The following is an 18,663-nucleotide window of genomic DNA, read 5'->3' as shown; positions in this document are numbered from 1 at the left end:
GGTCACCAATCGTCGGATTAGAATTTTTAGTCAAATCCCCTTTTTCTTCAGAGTCGGCGCTATTTGACCCCGAGGGCACCGCTCCTGTTGGAGTCTGGTTGTCGCCTTCGCGTCGCTGCTCCGCCCCACTGGAACGTTTGTTGTCTTGGCTTGCTTCTGCTGTTGGGCTCATAGCCTGAGACGTGATGTGTGCCTTGTAGTTGCCGTCAGCGTGACGTAGGCTCCAGCAGCACGTATACTTAAAGGAAGAGCAAGATAGACGAGGTGGAAGGCAGGGAGTTGCCTGGCAGAATGCCGCGGCGGGAACAAGGTGAGGAGCTTGAGTACTCGCTGGTACGATTGGAAGTGAAAGCATAGCTGCGCCGCAGCCCGCTCCTCAACCTTGGGACCCATGCTTTATTTAGTGAGCAGTTGCTAACCACTCTTGTTGTCTTATATAGCTGCAGGTGCTGGTGCTGAGGACTAGGGCGGTTGCAACCGCCATGAGAGGCTGCGCCTCTCACCATCGCAGGAGGACTATGGAGTACAATCGCGTACGCGACCGTGTGGCCGCTGCTACACGTCGGTGCCAGCACTGCTCGCTGGCAGTCTGGCACTGGTACACTCTGGTACCTCACACGCTCTTCCAGATTATGCGTCAGTTTGAAGTAGCGCCTCGCCATAGCTTTCATGGCATACTGAAGCAAAATTTAGCAGCAATAAAGCGTAGAAAACAGAAGTAAAATAAGTTTGAAAAAATGCTTTAAAAAATACATTTTTAGCTTTTTCCAAAAAAAATTAAATTTATAAATATGCAGTTTTGGTAGGCTTAGCTATCGTCACCGATCGTGTTCTTCTAGAGGGACTTCTTACCACTTACAAATCACCTCAGTTCTTGTACCCCTCTCGTCGTGCGCTCGATCCTCCCTCGAGCAACACAGACTGAGCTTTTGACGTGGCACCTCCAAAGCGCGGCTTCCTCACCAACAGGCCGATAGCCATGTCGTCGTCCATCTCGCAGTTCTACATCCTGTCGACACGAGGAGACACCATCATCTTCAGCGACTTCCGAGGCGACGTGGAGAGCAACTCGGCCGAGATTTTCTTCCGCAAAGTCAAATTCTGGGAAAAGGGCGACGCACCCCCGACGTTCAACGTGGACGGTGTCAACTATCTGTTCGTCAAGAAGAACGGACTGTACTTTGTGGCCACCACACGCTGCAATGTGAGTCCCAGCTACATTCTGGAGCTTCTCACGCGTCTGTGCCGCGTGTTCAAAGACTACTGCGGCGTGTTGAGTGAGGAGACGCTGCGTAAGAACTTCATTCTGTGCTACGAGTTGTTGGACGAGACACTGGACTACGGCTTCGCTCAGGACACGAGCACTGAGGGCCTCAAGGTGCACGTACACAACGAGGCTATCCTTGTGGGCGACGCTGTGCTGTCCAAGACCAAGGCCGGCTCCAAATTCATGAACCGCAGCTCCAATATCAAGGCCGCCAGCGCTGTCAAGAAGCCTGTGGCTACAGCTGGACAGAGCTCCAAGAAACAGGACGAGAACGAGCTCTTCTGCGACATCTTGGAGCGCCTGAACGTCGTCTTCTCCTCTGGCGGACAGATGCTCAACGCCTCCATCGAAGGACGTATCCAGCTCAAGAGCTACTTGTCCGGCAACCCCGAACTGCGTCTCGCACTCAATGAAGATCTGGTTATCGGCAACACTGGCGCCAGACAATACGGACAGGTGGTGCTGGACGACTGCAATTTCCACGACTGCGTGCAGCTGGACGAGTTCGAGCGCGACCGTGTGCTCATCTTCCAGCCTCCCGATGGCGAGTTTACCGTCATTAACTACCGAATTACGGGCGACTTCCGTGCTCCTTTCCGTATCTTCCCGTTCGTGGAGGAACTGTCGCCCACGAAGATCGAGATGGTGCTCAAGATCCGCGCCGATATGCCCGAGAACAACTACGGCGCCAACGTGATCATCCGCTTCCCCGTGCCACAGTCCACGGTGGCGGTTTCCTGTGATATTGGCAAGAGCGCGGCAGGTCAGCTGGCAGAGTACCGAGAGAACGAGAACCAGGTGCGTTGGGCCATCAAACGCTTCACGGGCGGCACAGAACTCACGCTGCGAGCCAAGATTACGTTGGGGCAGCCCAGTCCACACGTGCGGCGTGAGATTGGCCCTGTGAGCATGAACTTTGAGATCCCCATGTACAATACCTCGAGTCTGCAGGTGCGCTATCTGCGTATCCCGGAGCACGCGCGTCATCCCAACTACACGTACAAGCGGTGGGTGCGCTATGTGACGCAGTCCAGTTCTTACGTGTGCAGGATTTAAGCCAGTCAGGACTAGCGAGGAAGTTGACGGGCACAGAGAATTTACGGGGACGTAACGCGTTAGGTAGCCCAGCAGCGGGATTTTAGACACACCTTGGACGCATTAAAAGCTTGGTAGAAGGCGACGAAAAACACCCGCAAAAAAGGGATCAGACTCCACCCCCATAAAGCACCTCGAGAAAAGGAACTGCGTGTTTGTGTGTGTTTTGTTCAGCCTTCATCGCATCGCTAGTTTGTTCATGAAGCAAGAGATATCTAACGTGTTTTTGATTCGAGCATTTACAGCACACGTACACGCACCTTTCAGATGCTCTACATGCGTGTCTACTGCTCGGTCTTCTCAGTCTTCTTGAAGGCCTCCTCTGACCAGTCTGAGCTGAGTTCGAGTGCCGTCTGCGTAAGGTCGCGCAGGATATCGCAGATCCGCTTGTGGTTAAGCACGCGCTTGTTGTAGCGGTCCTCGGCGATCTTGATCATCTTCTTGTTGGCGTTGTAGCGTGGGCCAGCGAGCTGTGCGACGATGGCCTTGGCCTCCTTGTTAAGGCCCTTGAAGCAGGCCATAGGCACCTCCATAATCACCTTGGTGTCGTACGTGGTCTTGTCGTCCACGAAAAGCCGCTCGTCAAAGTCCTCCAGCGGGCAGTTGAGCGTCATCTTGATAGGCGTCCCGTCGAACAGCGGGTGGATCTGCGTCTGCCACGACAAGTCCAGGTACGGCGTAAAGTCGGCGAAAATCTGCAGCTTCTCCACCTCGTGCTTCATCTCGTTGTCAAAGTCTGCGGGGTAGTCCACATCCCAGTACGAAGGGTACTCGAACTCCTCAAGTGGTGTCGTCTTCTCAACGTCCTCTCCTGAGAACTGGAACGTCTTTTTCTTGCGAAATTTGGGCGCAGCAGGCTTAACGGCTTTGGACTCGTCCGCTGTCGCCAGGAAGCGCAGCGACTGCGTTGGCTGGCGACGCAGCAAGCTCTTCACGCGCGCCAAGTTTCTTGCCAGCATCGCGTCTAAAGTCAACTTGGATGTGAACCACACGCTCGCTTTCCTGTGAAATATGATGATGATTCTTTAGAAAATGATATCAGATACAACGGGGCTTAGTGGTCATTGTAGAATTTATCGTGTGGTTTGTATGCACGAAGACATTGGCGCTGGCGGTCCTGTGCGGTGGACTGGTGGCGTTGTTGACGTCCTGTGCGATACGGAAGGCGGTCATGCGTTGGAGCAGGCGGGGGATCGATGGGGGTCCTCTATTGGGGCGAATTGAAATGACAGAAATCGGGGGAGTTTGTCGCCCCCAGTGCTAGCGTTCTTCCCCTTGGGAATGTAACACCGGGATCGCGGGATCCATGATCAATTATCCATAAGGTGATGAAGGTATTCGGCCTCCTCTCCCTCACGCCTCCTTGTTAATATTATGAGGGGCAAGCCTCTTCTTCGCTCCGCTACTGGTGGACACTTATCCTGCTGGCCAAAGTTATGCCCGAAGGAATAAAAGCCACCAACATACTGACCTACTTCTTGCGATTATTGCTGCTATCTGCTGTTAGCTGGAAGTGTAGGCGATCGACATTGCTATTCAGTTGGGCTTCATGCAAACCAGCGAGCTTGTTGGCCATCATACCGGTAGCTTGCAATGTGTATACCAAGACAGCAATACTCGGCAATATGTACCGGTATTAGCATTTTGTCAAAACTTAGATGCAATGAAGCCAACAACAGATGACAGATTCCCGCACTGCATGACATGTAGTAAATGTACGTGTAGGCAAAGGACGACTCTCTGGCGGAGAGTCTCCGCTACCTGTTTGGTGAACCACTATTGGTAGCAATAATCGGGAATAGAACTGAGTCTCAGCACCCTGAATCAGGGACAGCATCGAGTCTGATGCCGTTCCTTAATGCCACTTAGCTACGGTGTTGTTCAGACAAACAGTCGATCTGCCAGTCGCTGCTTACCTGGTATCAAAAGTTTTGGTATTTTGTTGGTCCTGTTTTGATTCAAAACAGCAGCAAGTTTTCTTTCTCCCTCTACTTAATGACATCATCGATGGGTCAGATTCTGACTGTCACAATACCATGGCGTTGCCATCGAGCCCGCTGTTGGTCAAGAGCCGCGCGCTCATTGACTCGCTAGGCTACGTGGATACCGAGTACAACTCGCCAGCGAGTCAACAGCAGGTGCAGGCGCAGATCCGCGCGGAGATGTCGACATTCTCCCCGCCGCAGGACAAATACTTGGCCTACCTGCCGTCGTACTCGCCCACTTTTGGTGGTAGAGCGCGACTGCAAACCGAGTTCAAGCGCGTGGCTGCCAACGTGCCGCTGGACGCCATCGATATGAACCGGTATCAAGTCAAAGAGCCTACGGGCAAGCACAGTAAGAACTTGGAGTCCTGGGAGAACGCTGTCAAGCAGCTCCAAGTGGCTGTGGAACACCAGAGCAACCGGTAGAACACTAAAAATGATCTCAAATGGTAGAACGAAGTAGAACGCTAATGTTTTGCCTCCTGCTAACTGTAGGGTGACAAATTTGGAGCTCCAGCAGGGCTACGGTACAAAGCTGGCCAAGGTGCGCGCGGCCGTTCTGGATGGCGTGAACGCGCAGTACGAGCGCACATTAAAGGAATTAAAGGCGGCCTCAGACAAGATTAACTTGGCTCGACAGCAAGACCAGGCACGCAACGCTGCCAAGCTACACAAATACCAGAGCCGATACTATGAGCTGCTCTCCAAGAACGCGGCCATTAAGCGGGCGTGCGTCGAGCAGGAGCGACAACAGAAAAGGATCAAGACGACGTAAGCGGTCGATGTCTTTTGTTGTCTGCAACAGGTTATACTGCCATTTTAACTAAAGGAACCTGGTGCATTCGTTGAGGTTATTACAATTGGATTTCTTAGCATTTTACGTTTCTTAAAATGAATTAAAGGCGAAAAAAGAAGAAACCATGCACACCTTGACGACTACAGTAGAGGAAAAAAGCTGCGTGGCCGGATGCATATTACACAGGAAGGCAGCTAGACCGCCCAGTTCCGGGCCAATCGCGCCCACCCACTCTAAATCGCAGTTGCCGTCGCAATCGAAGGCGCCGTCGTCGCCGCCGTCTCCGTCGTCTCCGTCGTCGCAGTTGTCGAAGTTGTCGCAGCAGCAGAGCCTGAAGCCGCGGTGGATGCAGCCGTCGGAGTGGTTGCCGCGGCCGTGGAGCTTGATGAGTCGGTCGTTGAGTCCGTCGTGATGGTAGCGCTAGTACTGCCAGATCCGGATGTAGTAATCGTTGTAATCTTCGAGAAACACGGGAACGAGCCACTACCCTTCAAGTTCTGCAGACCAGTGGAAAAATCCTTGTTATACGCATCCCACGACGAGCTCGTATACAGACCGTATTGCCACGGATCTTTAGGCTTGTACTCGTCGTTGAAGTCGTAGGATCCGTCCGGATTGATAGCCCACGCGAAGCCGCCGGTCATGTTCATTTCGTTAGCGTACTCAATGAGGATCTCGATCACACGCGTGCTCGTAAGACCAGGCAGCAGCTCTGCAGCGCCGTAAATACCACCGAACTCACCGTAGAACGTGGGCACACCAGCCTCCGTCACGGCGTTACCGAACGCGTTGTCCAGCACGGCGGTAACAGCAGCCTTAAGTAACGTATTGCCCTCGGTCGTGTTAGGGTACTCAGTTACAGATACAGTGTCGCCACTCGAAGATTGCTTCTTGAAGAAATACGAAGATGGGTACACACTGGGAGAATAGAAATGCGGCGCAAACACAACCTTGCCGTCCGTCTTAAGTGCGATGGGATTCACACTGGCGTTCTGTAGACTGGCACCGTACCAATCGTTGTACGTGACGTTCGCGCCGTTGATCTCTGCCACTGTATTGGTGGCGTAGTTGCCCTCGACCACGATGAGCCAGTTGGGACAGATAGCAAGGATCTTGTCTCCAATAGTCTCGACGGCACGGGGCCAGTTGACGTCCGACTCGCAGTATTCGTCGGTATCGTCCGCGGGCCAGCAGCCACCGACAGGCTCGTTCTTGAGATCGATACCGATAATATTGTACTCGAGATCGGTGCACAGTTCGGACGCCAGAGTCTCGAACATCTTGTAGATGGTGGCAATAGGGTAGTCATCAGTGAACCACAAGTGCTCGGACGTGTCGTCCGTGAAGTTCGGGTCGATCTTGTGGATGTCGAGCAGCACGCCAATCTGCTGCTTACCGAGACCCTGTACGACCTTCTTGATCATGTCGATGTATGTGTCAACGTTGAGGTCGGTGTCCAGACTGTTGACGAAGAGTCTCGTGTTGGGCGCCGAGTTGTCGATGATCATCTGGGCGTTCAGTGGCAGACGGACGGCGTTAAAGCCGTTGTCCGACAGATTAGCCGCGATGTCGTCCAGGTAACTCTGTTTGGTAGCGAGACCGTGTGGGACGCCTTCAGCGTTCTCCATTCCACTCCAATTAATGCCAGTGAACACGAGCTGCTCCTTCTCTCCAGTCTTGCTGTCTGTGGCGTAAATCTTGCCGTCCGCTGCGGTGTAATCCGGCAGCAAACAGCTCTTGACGCTCGTGACTTTCCTCTCCCTGTCCACTTCAGTTGCCGCTTCGGTCAGGGACTGCTGCGTCTGTGCGCCATTAAACTCCTCAACGCCAAAGTAGGTGATTAAGCCGAGTGCTACGGCCGTGATCAATAGCAAGAACAGCGCGCCGGGCCACACGACCTTTCGACCCGTGTACGTCTTGGTGGCTCCTCCTGCAGCCGCGCCTGTGTCGTCTAGCTGACCCACAGCAATATCGTGGTGAATGGTTGTGCTGGGGCGAGCCGCCATCGTGGGGCGCATCATGGGCACGTCGCTACCAGTGTCATTAGGACCCAGGTAGCTGCCGTAAATCTCCTCCTCCGACGTGTCCCTCCACACATTCGAGTTCGTGCGCTCGCCCGCGTTCTCCCCGATGGGCGAGTTCCCCCCGTACATTGCGCTAGCTAGAGTACCGTTGGCAGACAGATGCGGGAATGCTCGAGAGCGACGTTGCGACAGATTTGTTCGTGCGTTCCTTTGGTCCTAATAACGGTTAATGATGGGATTGGTGGAAATCTTTTTCAAGCTAGAGGATTGGTGGAAAATCAACAATTTTGTGTGTCTTTGGTGTTGAGCTTGTGCCAGACGCACGCACGTTCAGGTCTGAACAGATGGTTTTGCGCTGAATACCCTGGTGATGGCTGTTTGCAAGACAACTGGCAACGAGGTTGCTGTTGGCTCTGCTATAATAGCAGTGCTAGATAATAGTGAACGTGTATTATCGTTAGTAGGCCCGCTATCGATGACAGCTCAGGACGTGAGACCGATATTGCTGGACGCGAAGGTGGCTACGCTGGTGATTGGAAGGATTGAAATCAGGAGGCCGTCACGATTAAACGACGGAATCAATGTGGCGCCAAAAATCTGCGACTTGTGAGCCAGAGATAGCTACAAGGGTGCCGATGACAAAATACCTCTCAATAAAAAACATTATTTGCGCAGCACGAAGGCGTAGCTGTACTTTTAAATAAACGAATGAGTTCGCTGTCAAGGAAGGCAAAAATTGGTGAGGGATTGCGGGTCGCAAGAAAGTGAGCTGCTAACGTATTAAATGAGCAGCAAAATTTGCCCATTTTTTTAGTTTTGAAACTCGTTGCAGCGTTTTCAAAGTCCACTACTCCTGGAGTAGTACTCCATTCCCTTTCCGAGGTTTGCCAACGCCAAACTCCCTCGACGTGTCTCAAATAATAATGCTAATAACGTATTGTCAGGTTTCTCGTCGTTGAGAAGTCACCGTATCACAGCAAAGTACTGGTGAGGTAGGTAAGGGGATCTTCGGTAAGAATCTCATTCAAGGTGAAGACGTTGCGCAATGTAAAATCATGAAATTTTTGATTTTAAAAGGATCCTGTTTTCTATTGTACATGCGGTAGTTGCCGAGGTGCTCGGCGCTTAATGGCAGGGGTACCTCCTCGTCTTTCTGCAGATGTTGCTTTGAAGGTTTGGAGCGATGAGCGTACTGGGCCATTTGGAGCAGTTCTTGCACGCATGGCATCGACTGAGCCATTTGGAGCAGTTCTTGCACGCATGGCATCGACTGAGCCTGTATAATTTAACCGTTCTTTCTGTTGACGTTGTTGTTGCTGTGAAGAGCTCACCCGCTCCATCGGAGTAGGCATTAAACTCGGTACACTCACGCACCGGGATATTTCCTGGTGTCGCTCTGAAGATCGAATAAAAACTTTCGTGGGTGTCGGAGCTATTCGTGACGAGCCTCCAAGTGCCAGTGGCGTCGCAGGACTCCACACATTCGTTGCCAGCTTCCACTCTTCGAACGAGAGCAGTGTAGGCATTGTCAAGCTGCTGGGGGACCCATTTCCTTGAAATTTACTTCTTTTGGTTGGTGATTCTATAGAATTTAGTTCGGGGGACTGTACACGTAGTAGATCAGCAGATCCTTCGCTGTAGAGACGTCGAGAGCTTGATAGTACTGCTGAGGCACTTTTCGACATCAGTGTCTTGACCTGCATCTGCAATTCGTCTACTTTGCTCTTAAGATCGTCAATGATACACATGGCATCACGTTCTCGTTCTTGGCTCAACGCGCTTTGCTTCCAGGCATGCTCGCATTCGTCTCGATAGAATACGAGGCTTTTGATCTCATCTGCGTGCACTTGTTCGGTCGTTTTAATCCGGAGCGCACAAACCACAAGTTCGTTCTTCATCTGCAGACATTTATCCATGAGACGTCGCTGCAGCCGCATATTCTCGCGCAACTTCACGCTCAACTGCGTGTATTCCGTTCGAAAGCGGTCAAACAGCCCCACAAGCTTCCGTTTACGGGTCGACTCATCCACGCTTTCAGCTTCCAGCACCGCCAGCAGTTCACGCTCTGTCTCTTCGTATCGCTGGCGTCTTTCGCGATCTCCTTCGTCTTCAATCAGGTCGGACGTCATTTTTCAGCAACAAGCCAAAAGCCACACGTAAACTTTTAGAGCATCTAAAAATACTGTGACTCAAAAACTAAAATAAATTGTACTACGTAGTAGTGCGTTTTAAACTGGTGTTGCTTTGGTATTATATTTCTACCACACAACGCACTTGTTGCTTGGGTTCATTGTGGCATTGGCGGGGCAGTTGAAGGCTGCAGCAAACGCGGCGCTGTTCATCGCGGCGCCATTCACACGCACGTCGCCGACTGCGTGCACGTTCGTAATGAACGAGTCTACCGCCATCTCGTCGCGTTCTTTGCCGCACCAGGTCTGCGCATACGACACAAAGAAGAGCTGGTCGTCGTCTGTACTGTTGCCATCGTTGCTTGAGGCTGACACGCGGTTTCTATAGGCGTTGAAGGCCACATGTAAACCGCCGTTATCAGCGATATTTTCTCCAAGTGTTTTCATACCGTCCACAGGAATCAGCTGCACTCCGTCCTCAGCTTCCGTGTAGAACGAACTGTACTGGTCGACTAGACACTGCGCACGGGTCTTAAACTCTGTGATCGTAGTTTCAGTCCACCACGAGTTCCAGTTGCCTTTGGCGTCGAATTTGGAGCCCATCGTGTCGAACCCGTGGGTGATTTCATGTCCCGCGACTACACCTAACGAGCCAAAGATCTGAGCTGCGGTGTTTCTTGGGTCGAAGAATGGCTGCTCCATTATGCCTGCGGGGAACACGATCTGGTTCGTGTAGGGCGTGTAGTACGCGTTGACGGATGCAGCACTCATCCCCCATTCCCTACGATCTATATCAGCTCCAATGGCCCACGTGAGAGCTACATACTGAGCTGTGTAGATCAGATCGACATTGTCGAAAAAGGCGGTGGGGTTTAACTTGGCCAGACCTTCAGCTTCTTTCTGCAGCTGTGCATCGTCAGGCGCCACATACATGACATCGAGTGTGTCGAGCTTCGACAAGGCACTGGTTCGCGTCTGCTCGTCCAGCCAGTCCAGTGTCTTGATATTGTGAGCCATCGCATCCAGGATCTCCTCCAGCATGGCGATAAAAGTGTCTCCAGTTGTCTTGATGTCGTCTCGATGAGCCACATACGCAGCACCTGCGTGTGCAGGAAGCAGATCAACTACATGTGCCACACAAATCCTCTCCAGAGACAACGAAGCCTCAGCGCCGAGCATCACCCCACGGAAGAACTTGACGTGGGCTTCCACGAACGAGTCACTTAAGAACGTGGCAAAGTTGTTGATGTACGCGAAGGCCACATACACTTTGAGTGCGTCTAACGAGAGCAACGAGGCCAACTCTTCAGCTTTTTCAAAGTACGAAATACTGAGTAAAGCGACTTCCGAGTCTTCGGTTAGTTCCGGAGCATCGTCCAGCAGCTGCATGCCTTCTGCGTACGCTCCAAACACGAGCGGATAGTATTCTGCAGCGTCTTTATAAGCGAACAAATAGTACATGTCGACACTCACGGGATCCAGCTCGGCGTAGTTCTGCAACTCGATTAACTGCTTCTCCACACTCAGCACCACATCTCCGTAGTCGTCGTACTCACTTGATTCCAGTTGAAACCCCGTCAGATTGAGTATCGTAGACGCGTAATCCGACAGGTTTGTCTCGACATACGTGAGCACTTGAGGGTTCTCGTAGTATTCGTCGTCCAAGGTCAGCTCTGCATGAGACACCCACAGGATGTTGCGACTGGAGTTCTGTAGACTCGAGGCTGGATGCAGGTTCGTGATAAAATCTGCGCCTGTACGTGCGAGTTGCCCTGCCACTCGGAAGAGTTCTTGCTTGGTCTGCGCCTTCACTATGCTCTCCAGTCCGCTCTGTAGAGGCTTTGCTCCAAGCGCATTGCGTGCGTCCATGTCCATGCAAGAAGCGAAGAGAGCCCCCGTTAACGACGTCGAGTCATTGGCGATTGCTTGTAAAATGGTCTCGTCCATGCCGTCTTGAGCCATATCGAACGAGTACTCTACGATGGACTTGTCTGCTTCGATTTCGTGCTTTGCGAGCCAACCACCGCATGAAAACTGGTAGAAATCGTCGCAGGGGTCGACGGATGTGTCAACGAGGGACGCTACGTTATCGGGAAGGCTGAAGGAGGCGGCGAGAGGTGGTGCCAGCAGTAACGCACACCCGGCGATAGAGGAGCGCTTCATGAGGATGTGTACAGGTCGGCAAATATTGAAATGAAGCAGGAAGCGCAATACACAACGCGCAAGTGACCACCTTCGGCAAATAGCTACTCGACGAGTTCTGATTTTTTGCCAGTAGATACTTGACATGTTCTGATTTTACAAAACAAGGTTGGTTTTATGGGTTAAGACGGCGGAAGCTGGAACATGTACTTGAAGCTAAACATTAAAACAGCAAACTCGACATTCAAAGCCACGGCGCTTTTTTTGGATGTTGCGAGCTCTTCTTCGTGGAGAAAACTGAAGTGAACCATTTTTGAATCGACGAACCAATTGCTCCCCACATCGTTGACTGCAGGCGTTCTGAGCACAACAAAGTTAGTCGGTTTTAATCGTATAAATACGATTTCAATCGTGTCATGTCAGCCCACGTACCTTTACGACGCTGCTCAGCTCTTTCCTTTTTCCGTCTAGCCATTCGGTTGCGATAGTGTTTGCCTTTTGGGAGCTCTAAGAGCACGTGGAATTCATTATTCCAGATATCTTGTCTCTCACACAAGTTAAAATCACTAAGTGGGCGTTGCGGATCCGTGATTTTGTCATCGCTCAGAAGCTCCATGAATGTATCCGACATCGGCCCACGTTTCAGTACTTGCTGCACATCTGGATCCCATCTCTGCAGCCATTTGCCGTTCCTGGTCGCCAAGTAAAATGTTAACTCATCTGCAGGATACTTAATGCGGTTGAGGTCAGTTGTAAGTCGAAGACGGTTTTGTCGTCTTCGATTGGAAACGAAAGAGGTTTGCCACCGTTGATCTGAATACCCCATACTTGCTTCATTCTTGAGAAAGTCTACAAATGAATTCTTGGCAGCTAGGAAAGTCTTAGCCGTCGCTTGATAGATGGTTTCTTTAACTCAGAAAATGACTGATACTTTAATGATTGACGACCAGCTAAACACTTCAAAACACCAGGAATCGCATCAATCTCAAATTACTATTTCTGCCAAAGTTTCTGTTTGACCCGAAAGGGTCTAAATCCCGATTCAAATGACGGAAATTCGACTTGCTTAAGATCCTCTTTCTAACATTGTGCTCCGCAGAGTTCGACTCCGATGCTATTTGCTGTCACAAGTCGCTTATTAAATAGATGAAAGCAAGAGTTGGCGCCTCTTCTCATTCCTAATAAAAGATATACAGTAAGTGCCTCTTGTCGCCTTTCTGAGTGTGGAAGTGATGTCAGTAGTGGAACTGCACGGAATATACTGAGAGCATATCAACGCAGCTATAGTGCGTTCAGCTCGGATTTTTCATGGTTCTTTAATTGAACGTGCATTCCGCACAAAAAGGATCCGCACTATGGATTGGTGTATTTTAATGATAGGCTAAGTCCTCGACAAAGCTAGAACCCATTTAAGTGCGATCTGGAGCATTTTTTCCGTGGATTGAATTTCTGTTTTTTTTTTATTATTGTGACTTCCAGCTAAACTTGGCGTTTTGGATCAATTCTGTGACGGGGTCACACACTAGAGGAAGTTATCTTCCGAGAGTTTACAAACTCTCAGTGAACGCAGTTCACAGGTCCCCTCTTTGATTAAAGAGAGCGAAGTGACCTAAATAAGGTAGATTGTAAACTGAGTATATTTATAGGTAGGTTAAGTTTGGGTTTAATACAAACTATTAGTTACCTATAGAAATGCAGTGTCATTTAACCAATGGTTGGCTTTGAGCGACCTTGGTACCTTGTACCAAATATCCCGGAGCATGACGTGTCATACACCTGAAGTGTGAAGTGTCACACTTCATGTAGCCAGGGTACACTTAGGGCTACGTACCCCGTTACAAATTCAATACTGGTATCAATGAGTCACTCGCATACAAATTCCTTGTTATTTGAAACGGATCACCGACCAATATGGCATAGATACAAGTAGTTAAAAAACTAGGCCGTGTTCGTTGAGCAGATAATACATATTATCAGCAAGATAATATGTATTGTACCCAACAAACACGTTGCGTCATAATGCGTATTATAACCCGATAATATGCGTTTTCTCAGATTAGCTTGATGGGTGATCTGAAGAATCCATACTGAGATTATGTGGTGAAGGGTCGCCATTCGGCAAAACGCATTCGAGGGAGAAGATCCCAAAGACGTAAGACTCGATGAAGTTTACTTGGAATCTCGACATGGAGAAACAGCTCCTCGAGCTGGTGCTGACGGCAAGAGCGGGTTCCGGGAAGAGCCTAAAGAAAAAAGCATGGCACAGCATTGATGAAGCTATGACAGCTCGCTTTACTCGAGATATGCAAGTCAAGTGAATCTTTTCATTGTTTTTTTGCCGACTGTTCTAACTCGCTGATCAAGTAGGAAAGTGCCAGTCTAAGTACCAGCGTCTGATGGCTCAGTACAGGACAGACCGCTTCACCAGTAATCTCGGTGGGGCTGGTGTTGACTCAAAGTCGCACAGGGTGCTGCTTGAGGACAGTGTCTGGAGCGATCTGATCGCCAAGGCAGACGCAAATACGGGGAGCACTTACCGACAACTTCAGAGGACCGGATTTGCACACGCTGACGTGTGCCCTGCTTGCTGGTGATTCTGTAGCTACCGGGGAGGAAGGTGAATCTATCACGAACTTTGCCGCAGAGGGTCTAAATAAAGCTGCAGAATCTTCAAGCGGGCCTGCTGAGCAGAGTAGCGGCAACAGTTCGCTCGCAAGTGATGAGGAGAAACGCCAGCTCTCTCGAAGTCACCAGCAACGTTCTAGCAAGGTGAAGAGGCTACGAGACAAAGCAGTGGCAGCTGCCACGGCAACTACAGCAGCGAATGATAGGGCGTTGGAGGCATTCATTGCTGCATGCAACAGGAATAAGCAGTTTTTCAAAAAGCGGACCAAACAGATTGAACAAATTGGTACGCGCACGCGACTCGAGGCATTGTCAATCAACAGCAGGACCTTGCGATTTTGAACATCCATCTTTAAGTTGAAGCTTTGTACCCACTCGGAGAATATTCGGGCTGTCATACATGTTTTTTTGCTATTGTAGTACTGAACAGCCTTGCCTTTTAGCGCATGAGCACTTCCGCCAATAAAACAACGTGGGTTATCTGCTGTGCCAATCACGACCGGGTCTAACTTGTCCGTACCCGTTGCATTACAACAGAATGCTTTTGTGATACGAGCTTTATCGCGTTTCTTTCCTTTTCTGCTCATAGTTCCCAATGTCTGGTTGGGAGCTAGACGATAGAAAAACGCACTCTCATCAAACTTGTAGATGTCGTCGGGGTTGTAGTGCCAAGTCACTTCCTGCAGTGTGTAGCGCGCCGAGCGCACCTTCTAGCCCGCTAGAGCTGTCAGCCTCCCCTTGCAAACGCTTCGAAGCGATGACATTGCGGGTTTTGAGCTTCTGTAGCCACCCGCTACTTAGTCGTAGCTGATCATCGCCGATACCAAGACCGGCTTTTATATCTCCACCTTTAAAGAGTAATATGTCGTCTGAGATGATATTGTCCTGCTCACTGCGCTGAAAAAAATCGACGAGTTGACATTCTAACTCAGAGAACTTCACGCGGCGGCGCCGCGTAGTAGCCGCATTTGCGCTGCCGAAATGTGCTGGTTGTTTGTAGCGGATGCGTCGTACGGTACTGTCACTCACCGACCTTTTGAAGGCTGAACGTATATACGCGAGCAGCTCGACATTCTTCAACTGTGGATTGCGCTGGGACCTTAAGCATACTTGTAGCTTCTCGTCTAGAGTCAGCGAAGCTGAGTGTGGCGGTGTCATGGTGCGAGCGGATATTATAAAAGGAAGATTGACGAGATTCAGCTGGAATTTAAAAGTGAGAAGGATTCAATGACTGGCGAACGGTCACCTGTCCAGATAGAGAGTTTTACCTCCGGAATTGACTGTCATTTAGCGAATAGAGAGGGTTTTAGTCAATTAGAGGGACTGGTCTAATGAACCTCACATAGTCTCGTTTGCTTTGAGATACTACATTCAAGCTAAGAGCTAGTGGTCAGTTATAGAGGCTCAAATAAGATGTGACTGTAGCAATGAGTACAAATATCTTAAGCTGGGCAAGTTACGCGTTAATATTCCATCACTGCCGACTCGGATTTTCCAGAAAATGTGTATCTTCTTCTAAAATTTCAGGTACTTTGCGCTTAAAAAAAGACAAAACTTTTATTGTAATACGTCGAGCTAACAATGAGGAATTGTGTCAAAGTTTGAGGTTTTGAAAACACAAGCTTAATATAAAAATCAAGTATTAAACATGTGCAGAAAAACCGTTTTCCGTCGATACAACGCATCCACATTCTTGAATGGACGGCGTTAGAGTCCAGGTTTCCCAGATATCTATTTAGTGATTAGGTTTACTCAGATGCAGGTATCTCCAGGTTCACGTCCAGTACTCCTTCAGGTTTCGACTTCTGGCAGGTAATTTATGAAATAAATTCCCGTCCAAAGATTACGCAGGTATCGAGAGCCTGAATACCTGGAATAGTCATGTGTGCGCTACTTGGGCAAAAGTCGAAGTGATGAAGAACTTGTCTTGTCGGCATGGCAAACCCACGGGGAGTCAAGAGCTTGAATGGGGATCTTCTTGTCAGCAGCCAGGTATTGGCCAGGTAAATGCCATGTATCTGTCAAGTTACCTCTTACCACGACACATGCTGCAGCTACGAACGACGTTTGATCTTCAGAATTTCGAGTAGCATTGCCCAACGTAACTTCGTAATGCCAGAAAAGGTTACATCACTTGGCGCCTCGCTGGACACGCACTTCCACATGTGGAGACACACAAGAACTCCACAACTATCACCACCTTTTTGAACAGGTTCTTTAACGTGATTCACCTGGAACACTTCCTGCATTGCCGATGCAACCTCGCTCGTAATGTCTTCAAGACGTTTAACGTTCTTGGCAGAATTCATGCTGTCGTACAGGTGAATCACCTTTGAGCTGCCGTCGATCACTAAGCAGCCCCAGTGAACTCCCTCAAAATTGACAGGCACCAACACAAACTGACAAAAGGCTACAGAAGCGCAAATCTCCATACGTTTCTTCTCCGGAAGCACCGGCTCCACACTAGCTGGTTTTTTTCTTGGTTGCTTCTTAAGTGGAGGCATCGTCACCGTGGCATTGTTCTTGTAGCGCTGTAGAGAGACCAAAAAGGCGTGCATGGCGCCATCGTTGAGCCACATGGATCCTCGAACACAATAGATGTCGGCCATTGTGATGTCAATTTCGAAACCTGGCAAAGTTTTGTACGGCCAGGTATTCAGAATTTCATCAACTGCAGCAACCACTGGAGGTGTTTCGTCCACAAGTTGTTTCACCTCGTTATTAAGCCAAGTGCATAATGCAATGCCACGTTGGCACGTGGTCTGCAACTTCCACAGCCACTTTATGTTTTCCACCTGCTCTCTGGTATTGGCACCTATAGTCTCAATTGCCACCACATAGTCATCTGAATCTCCACTTTCCCCGTCACTATCGATCTGATACTCAATCTGCTTTCCACGTAACCTTTCACGCAGTTGTTCAAGTGCACGGTCGATCGTCGGCTCAGGGAGCCTGTAGCGCACATTATCGGGAGCAAAATTTGGGTCCACAGACCACGAAAGTGGTTTCCCAACGGCTTTTCCGAGCACCTGAAAAGTCACAAGGAACGACCCGATCTCACGCAGGCCCGGCTGGATCTCTTTCAGTGAAGCAACCACTTCACACACATCTCTTTCGCGCAGCAAACCACGCAACTTGATACCTTGATTGTATTCTTTTTTCAAGTCAGACTTAGCTTTCGCTCGCACTTTCTTACGATTCAGTCGAGGGCGCCCGACTGGCACAATCCTTCGTTCAACTTAATATTTAGAGGAGCACTATCTCCTGACGCGCGCGAAAGTCGTTCAGCCGCTACAACTGGCTGTTCGAGCGATTGTTGAGTAGGCGGTACTTCATCGGGATCATCAGCCCTTTCACTGACAGCATCATTACCACTGACATCACCACCACCGGAAATACCACCACCGGAATCACCAGCACCAGAATCACCAGCACCGGAACCATCTTCACAAAATTCCCCACAGCTTGGGTCACCGCTACGGCCAGCACATTTACATGCATCTCCACCTCTATCTCCATCTCCTTCAGTTTGACCATGGTGTTCAATATTGCCACGGGATTGAGGTGGCGGAATCTCAACATGTCCTTGCCGCAAATTATGCCACCATTCGTCAAACTGAGACATTGCACTGTCAAACTCGACGTCGTCAAACTGTGCTAGCTCTCCACGGATCCGACGAAATGCTTGCTGGGCACGCCGATACTTCTCTTGCTCAGGTCGTTTCTCTGCAGAGACCTGTGGCTGCTTAAAAACCTTGGCCACGAACGGTTTGGCCACTGACGATAAATCTTGCGTAGACAAACGACTCTGTCCATACCATCTAGAGAGAGAAATACAGTCACAGCCAATAAAACATGGTTAATATCTGGATAATACCTGTACATTTCATTCAAAACCTGGATGAAACATGGAAATACATGGACATACCTGGAACCAATTGCAGCGTACGGAACCACGAACGGACTGTCTGTTGACTTCCTGTAGACCATTGCATGTCGGCACGGAAGCTTCATAGTCTGCGCGAGCTCGCAGTCACACTGCCAGGACTCCTGTTCCAGCATGTATTATTGCTCCTCCCGCCGTAAAGTCACCGTATCTCCGTTGTCTACGATAGCGTAACTGCTCGCCACGTCCTGGTCCACGGCAACATCATATTGTGTCTTTATAGCAGCAGCTCCCCATCGCGTCGTCATGCCCAGCACAACGTTCATCTCCTCCGTGTATGTAGTATCACGTAACGTTCCTGGCATCTCCACCTTGGCGTAGTATTCCTCCTCCTTTCGCCGCTGGTATGATAGTAGCGCTTTTAAGCTGGAATTCATAGAGAAATGGCCTTTGATCTGCTGCTTCACTTTGCCGAACAAGCTCTCTACACGGCTGTTTGTGTGATTCTGAAAGTGAGGCAAAGCAACACGATACGCCATGACCCACATGTCCTTGCAATTTTCCCAATTCTTTTGAAAAAAATTCCACAAATCTTGCCGTCCTCCTCTAAGCGACATACACTTAAACTCGTCACGGTGAGTCACGTAATCTGCTTCCGTCCTAGCGTAGGTCATGTTCGTGATCGAGTGTTTCATTTGGGCCAGCACGTCCGAA

The 18,663-nt window shown here is 49.9% G+C and overlaps 7 protein-coding genes across 7 annotated transcripts; 3 read left to right on the top strand and 4 right to left on the bottom strand.

Annotated features, from left to right (window-relative positions):
* Positions 1–979: 979 nt before the first annotated feature.
* Positions 980–2,323, top strand: PITG_09875 (AP-4 complex subunit mu-1, putative; the record flags this gene model as incomplete). Its single annotated transcript, XM_002902384.1, has 1 exon — positions 980–2,323. One exon carries the CDS (start codon positions 980–982, stop codon positions 2,321–2,323), a length of 1,344 nt encoding a protein of 447 aa, XP_002902430.1.
* Positions 2,324–2,646: 323 nt separating this feature from the next.
* PITG_09874 (uncharacterized protein) lies at positions 2,647–3,938 on the bottom strand (the record flags this gene model as incomplete). The annotated part of the gene is made up of 2 exons (XM_002902383.1): positions 2,647–3,364; positions 3,838–3,938. The coding sequence occupies 2 exons, from the start codon at positions 3,936–3,938 to the stop codon at positions 2,647–2,649; spliced, it is 819 nt and encodes a 272-aa protein (XP_002902429.1).
* A 460-nt stretch (positions 3,939–4,398) lies between these two features.
* On the top strand, positions 4,399–6,621 carry PITG_09873 (pre-mRNA-splicing factor SPF27, putative; the record flags this gene model as incomplete). Its single annotated transcript, XM_002902382.1, has 2 exons — positions 4,399–4,769; positions 4,843–6,621. The coding sequence occupies 2 exons, from the start codon at positions 4,399–4,401 to the stop codon at positions 5,120–5,122; spliced, it is 651 nt and encodes a 216-aa protein (XP_002902428.1).
* Positions 5,377–7,296, bottom strand: PITG_09872 (cell 5A endo-1,4-betaglucanase; the record flags this gene model as incomplete). The annotated part of the gene is made up of 1 exon (XM_002902381.1): positions 5,377–7,296. The coding sequence occupies one exon, from the start codon at positions 7,294–7,296 to the stop codon at positions 5,377–5,379; it is 1,920 nt and encodes a 639-aa protein (XP_002902427.1).
* A 1,642-nt stretch (positions 7,297–8,938) lies between these two features.
* Positions 8,939–9,296, bottom strand: PITG_09871 (uncharacterized protein; the record flags this gene model as incomplete). The annotated part of the gene is made up of 2 exons (XM_002902380.1): positions 8,939–8,974; positions 9,015–9,296. 2 exons carry the CDS (start codon positions 9,294–9,296, stop codon positions 8,939–8,941), a joined length of 318 nt encoding a protein of 105 aa, XP_002902426.1.
* A 129-nt stretch (positions 9,297–9,425) lies between these two features.
* Positions 9,426–11,459, bottom strand: PITG_09870 (metalloprotease family M13, putative; the record flags this gene model as incomplete). The annotated part of the gene is made up of 1 exon (XM_002902379.1): positions 9,426–11,459. The coding sequence occupies one exon, from the start codon at positions 11,457–11,459 to the stop codon at positions 9,426–9,428; it is 2,034 nt and encodes a 677-aa protein (XP_002902425.1).
* A 2,165-nt stretch (positions 11,460–13,624) lies between these two features.
* Positions 13,625–14,405, top strand: PITG_09869 (uncharacterized protein; the record flags this gene model as incomplete). The annotated part of the gene is made up of 3 exons (XM_002902378.1): positions 13,625–13,667; positions 13,806–13,874; positions 14,041–14,405. 3 exons carry the CDS (start codon positions 13,625–13,627, stop codon positions 14,403–14,405), a joined length of 477 nt encoding a protein of 158 aa, XP_002902424.1.
* Positions 14,406–18,663: the final 4,258 nt, after the last annotated feature.

Source organism: Phytophthora infestans, genomic scaffold, assembly GCF_000142945.1.
Source record: "Phytophthora infestans T30-4 supercont1.17 genomic scaffold, whole genome shotgun sequence".
NCBI classification, from domain to species: domain Eukaryota; phylum Oomycota; class Peronosporomycetes; order Peronosporales; family Peronosporaceae; genus Phytophthora; species Phytophthora infestans.
The sequence above is the reverse complement of the archived record's forward strand: the minus strand, read 5'-3'. Positions and strand labels throughout refer to the sequence as shown.